Below are 6,000 nucleotides of genomic sequence, written 5' to 3'. Positions count from 1 at the left end.
ACTGCTTTTTACAATGGGAGATAATGAATATTGAGCAGAATTAAGTTCAAGTTATCGTTGGTTCGACCCTCCAACACAGTTCAGGTTTCTTATGTGGCCCCTTGTAAAAATTAATTGCCCACCCCTGCTGTAGAGTATTGAAGAAGGAAGGAAAACTAGTCAATACCAAATGAGCAGCCAGTCATATAAATGGCTCTGCCCAGTTTGCCTTGACTGACAGACATTCTGCTGAAAAACAGCATTATGAAATAAAAAGGACACTGGGAAAAACTGCAATGTGAAATAAAAGCCAACACTGAAAAACAACATTTTGAAATAAAAGCAGGGAAATAAAAGAAATCTTTAACTGGAAGGCTTTAACTGTGAAAACAAGCATGATTAAATATTTCATAATAAGAATATTTTTAAAATGTAATAAAATAATTTCATAATAATGAGTTGTATTTTAAAAATATGTTTGATTATTTTATAATATGACCATGAAATTGTAAAAGTCTAGTTATTCAAATAATTAGTTATTTACTAATGCCTTATTTATTGATTTGATTCTGAACATTTTGGAGCTCCATATACCACAGCTTGTTGTCTGCACTGTTCTTGTTATCCTCCGTTCAATTTGCATACAGTGTTTGTTTCACATCTCATACATCCTCACTTGAATTAAGTTCAAGCAAAACAGGTTTGTTTTAAGGGTTTCTCTGAATTAAAATGTGAAAAGCATAGCTGACTTAGTCTGAGGCTGAAACCTGTTTTGCAGCATAGCAAAGTTCTTGAAGGCGTCCTACTGCCTACAACCACACAAACCACAGACTGCACATCTAGCACGATGAAGTAGGCAAGTTTCATGATACAGTACAGACAGCCTGTGACACATGCACAAAGATCAGCGCGTTTCCTCTACGTTCATACAGCATGACCATCACACGAACCACTCTCCAACAACAAGCACCATCTACTCCTGTTCTCTCTTTTTAAAGTCCTGCATATGACATCAAAGACAGCAACTATATTTGGCTGTAACTACTAGGGCTGGACCCAATTATCCAAGCATTCAAATATTCGTTCATTGGGCAGGTAGTCGGTCTTAAATTTTAGTAATGAAATATTTGCCCCCTGGCCACCGCTGCTGCCGCACAGCTGTGCCAGTGTAACACAGTGTACAATCTTGTTAGCTACACTCTGGGTGGAAATCATTCAGGTAGCAGCTTCTGCTGATCATTGCTGTTTCTGGTTAAAACTGTAACTAGCGGGGTCACACCAGATGTTGCTAACTAATGTTAACTCTGTGACTTCAATTAAAGACAGGACAAAATGAAGCATGTGCAGAGGACCTCAAGCAAGACCCGCACTCGTGTCGTGAGCGTTCACTCGTACACTGGAAGCACTTGGTGTACAAAGTGCACAGAAGGGCCTACAGAAACACTTTGCAGATGGGGAACTACATCCACGTATGTATGTATGTATGTATATATATATATACACAGTGTATCCAACCAATGGAAAAAACAGCAAGCACAAACTACACACACTTTGAAAAGAACTGTGCTCAGTAATAACATTCTTCTGTTACCTGTTTATATTTAGAGAAGTACAAATATTTCACTTCATTTTTAGCTGGAGGCTTGTAAAAAAAGAAAGTGAAAGAAAGACTAACTTTAATTAATACAATGTATAATTTTATTACAATTTAATTTCTATTAAAGAAAAGTTGCAAAGTTTCGTTGTATGCTGTCAATTACAGTTATTAGAAAGACAGAAAACCAGAATCAGGTCAAAGAAAAAATGGAAATTGTAATTGGGCAAAATAATTGCAATCAGTGCATCTCTATACTCAGTCACCTAAGTTAATAACCTACGATAAGATTAAAGGGCAAGTCGTGGGTGTTCATCAAAAACAGGTCCATTCGTAGCCAGTGTGAAGTGGAGACAGGTAAATCATGGGAGTGGGACACTGTACAGCAAGTCTGTCACTACCATGGGAAGAATGGAAGTCACAACACAGGGAGCACAATAAAAAAAAATTCTTTACATGATCATTAAAGCTAAGAACAAAAGAAGAAATTAAACTACACCGTCAAAAGAAGATAACACCAGGACTTTCTTGTCCGTGGAGTTAAGATCATTTCAACTGTAAACTGTAAGCATTTCTCATTTTGAAATATAAACTGCTACTTTCTAAGACAGGACGTGGTTTTTACAGAGGCCACTGGCTTTGAGGTGACGTTAATGTTAACAGTAGCTAGAAATGCAGCCGAATCCAAGGATGTAGGCGGCGTTATCCATGTAACCAAACAGCTAGCTGGCTAGGCTAAGCAGCAAGCTACTCGGTTGCTAACTTGCTCTCCCTGTTGTCAAACGCAGTAAGCGTGATTTAACACACTGACATTTGGTTTAATGCTTCAATCTACGCGTGTTCCACTTGTTTTGTAACGTTATGTTGAGTCGACAAAGAAAGACGTATAAAAACAACACAAACGCCACATCATGGAAAACTTACCCATTGCTGTCCTTCGCACCGCCTTACTATCAAATGCTGGGAATCTCTTATCCTGCAGCCTCACCACTATAGCGACTAGCCAGGACGATGTGTACGATCAACCACAAAGTGTGTTTATCGATTCACTGCCGAAAAACAAGCCGAGTGACCGTATATCCATTCGTCCTTGCCCCAGCAGGAGCAACAGTAACCTCCCCACTTCTCTCTTGGTAGTGCTTCAAGAATAGTGTGCAGGAAGTTAACCAGGAGTCTCCACCTTTCTTGGACTCGCCTTACGGGTTGTTGGTGTTTGCCTGCTGACACCGAAACACAGAACAGGAGGAAACTTCACGATGCTCCAGTCAGGACAGACTGTCATGGACATTCCCGGGAAAGGACTGATTTATGGACCATTGACACCCGAGTATCGGGCCACTCAGTACAGTACAGCAACTACTCTGTGTGTGTGTGTGTGTGTGTGTGTGTGCGAGAAACAGGTCTGATACTGGCCTGATCTATAACTATAAAATAACTGAGATTGTCATTATAAATCGGCTAAACAACAGAAACAGAAAGAAAGGCGAAAGTGAAGAGGACTGAACAGCCTACTTTCTGAAGCCACTGTGAACGCTACCACCCAAGCATCTGCTGTAGATATACGTAGGTATGAATAAAAAGTACAAAATACAAACTATACAAATATATAGAAGTAAAAAAATATGATACAGCATATAACGGAGTATAACACTGAGTAACCACTCAGTAACTAGAATCAATAGAAAGCAGAGCAGTGCATGCAGGTGCATTGAAGCCTGGACTCTGTTGATTAGGGTGAGAATCAAAGCTGCAACTATCAATCACCACTATGCAGAGTGCTGGGGAATAACTAGTGACTACAATTAAATTACAAAATAAAGGTAATTGTAATTGTTATATTAACTAAAAAAATACACAGTTAGTTAAAATGTTAGTGATTACAAAGGGGTTACATCTGAATTTATGCTTAGAATATAATGTTCATTCTGTTGTTTCGCATCTTTTTACCATACAGGAAAGCCTTCTCTCAGCAAATTTGTGGACAACATGGTTCAGAATCAGCTTTATTGGCCAGGTTTGTTGGACACATGAGGAATTGGACTCTGGTACAGTGGCTTTCAATGTGTGTATATAATGCTCTTATGTAAAGCGACTAGTAGACAAGTAAACATGATGACTGAAAAAACAAAAAAAGAATGTGCAAACAAGAAAAAGGAAAGTGCATTAGGAAAAAATAAAATAAAGTACTTATAAATATATATACACACAGTTTAGATGTAGTTTTCCAGATAGATATATACAAGTGTATATTTACAGGTACTGCACTGAGGGTTGCAGTTCTGTTATATAGTCATGGGTTAAGTGTTCATCAGTGTGATGGCCTGGTGGAAGAAACTCCTTGTGTCTCGTTGTCTTGGTGCACAGTGGCATGTAGTGCTGTCCAGAGGGGAGGAATTCAAAGAGTTCATGTCCAGGGTGTGAGGGGTCTGCAGAAATCTGCTCTGTCCTCCTTTTGACCCATTAGGTGTACAGGTCCTCCATGGAGGGCAGGCTGGCACAGATGATTCTTTCTGCAGTCCTGACTGTCCACTGGAGTTTGTTCCTGCCCTGTTTGGTTGCTGAGCCAAACCAGACAGTGATGGAAGAGCAGAGAACGGACTCGATGATTCCTTTGTAGAACTGAATCGACAGCTCCTGGGGCAGGTTGAACTCCCTGAGCAGATGCAGGAAGTATATCCTCTGCTGCACCTTTTTGATGATGGCACTGATGTTGATCATCCATTTCAAGTCCCAGGAGACTGTTTTGAGCGTGTTCAGCTCCAGGTTGTTGCACCGCACCACAGGGCCAGCTGTTCAACCTCCTGTCTGTAAGGTGACTCATCACTGACACGGATGAGACCGATGACTGTTGTGTCAGGAGTTTAACCGAGGGGTCCTCTGAGGTGCAGTTGTTGGTGTAGAGGGAAAACAGCAGTGGGGAGAGCACATATCCCTGGGGGCGCCTGTGCTGACAGTCCAGGTGTTGGATGTGGATGTGTTTTCCTGTACCTAGTAATGTTTTTCAGGCTTTTCCACACAGACACGGGGCCATTGGCTGAAAACTGGTTTTTCAGCTTTTTAGAGCAGCTCCTCTGGTCTCCCTTTTCAGTGTGTTCCTGGCCTGCCTGTACAGGACCTTGTCCCCACTTCTGCAGGCCTCCTCTTTGACACGATGAGGCTGCTTGAGTGTTACTGTGATCGAGGGCTTGTCGTTGTTGTTGTATGTGCAGAAGGTCTTGGTGGACACATACACGTCCTCACAAAAGCTGATGTATGACTGGAGAATAAAATGGTTTGCAGTTGATGAAGAGTCTCTAAGTTTGTGTTACAAGTTTTTTCTAACACTGTGACATCTTTACAGCAACCTTCTTTTATGTAGAAGCAAATTCCTTATCCTGGTTAAGACCATTATACAATCTGTCCTGTATACCTGGAAGCCAGTATTTGTATTGCGCTGTCCAATATGGAGTCGCTGAGCCAAGTCTCTGTGAAGCATAAAGCAGCAGAGCATGAGACATCAGAGTTAGTCCTGTTGATGAGAAGGAGTTTGTGACTGCAGTTACATTAACTTAACCAGGGGAACATCTGCAAGTAAGTTAATGTAACTGCAGTCACTCATAAAATAAAGGACATCCCACCCCACCATGTTGTTTATGTGTAGTCAAGATTTAACTTTGCCCTGAATGTCCCTGCTTACCACATATTTCCCTATGGGAACAATAAAGTATCTAACTATCTATACTACATATTTTTAGGACTTTCCAGCTTTATTTTACCGCATGTGTTAAAAAAGTAATCCAATTACAATGAATCATATAAAGTTACATTACTTTAGTGAAGTGATAAATAGTTATATTTATTACATTTTTAATAGGGTAACAAGTAATCTATTACATTTCAAAAGTAGCCTAATCTTCCCAACACTGACAATAGAGGAATGTATTTTTCCATTGTGTTGAAAGTTTAGGGGCAAATGACAAACCAAAACCCAGTTATGCCCCCTTTTAAAATGTAAAACTCCAGTGCTTCTGCCCCATAAAAGGCTAATCCAGTTTTTTCCTAACATTCTTATGTTCTTCGTTTCTTTTCTCACATGTAGAAAACAAAGATTCATCAATAATTCTAGTTTAAATCTCATTTGATGCAATGCATTTTGGAAATGTCATGAATAGTGTGGTGGTAAGGGATTCTTCCTGTCTGCAGATTGACAACACACCATAAAAGTGTCCCCACAACACCCCAAACAGCATGACTGCAGAGAAGGCAATGTAGTAAAAAGGCGCTGAACATACAAATATACATCATTTTTAAATTTTAAAGACAGAAATGTTCAGATTAACCTCAAATCCTTTCTATGCCAAGCTCCACGGTCCCAGGCAGTAGTAGGCACAGTGCCCGCTGTCATTCAGCCAGCTTATCTCTTTGACATCACATCATGAATTGTGTAA

At 40.1% G+C, this 6,000-nt stretch overlaps 1 protein-coding gene across 2 annotated transcripts in view; it reads right to left on the bottom strand.

Annotated features, from left to right (window-relative positions):
• cd2ap (CD2-associated protein) overlaps window positions 1–2,727 on the bottom strand; it is an 84,430-nt gene extending 81,703 nt beyond the window's left edge. For both annotated transcript variants that reach the window (XM_020617527.1, XM_020617528.1), the window contains exon 1: window positions 2,498–2,727. In XM_020617527.1, the coding sequence (XP_020473183.1) occupies window positions 2,498–2,501 (4 nt within the window). In that variant the 5' untranslated portion in view covers window positions 2,502–2,727. The remainder of the gene's footprint in view (window positions 1–2,497) is intronic.
• Between the last annotated feature and the right edge of the window lie 3,273 nt (window positions 2,728–6,000).

The sequence above is a fragment of the Monopterus albus genome, unplaced genomic scaffold, assembly GCF_001952655.1.
Source record: "Monopterus albus unplaced genomic scaffold, M_albus_1.0 scaffold191.1, whole genome shotgun sequence".
In the NCBI taxonomy this organism is placed as follows: Eukaryota; Metazoa; Chordata; class Actinopteri; order Synbranchiformes; family Synbranchidae; genus Monopterus; species Monopterus albus.
Note: the sequence above shows the minus strand (reverse complement) of the source record. Positions and strands in the feature narration are given on the sequence as shown.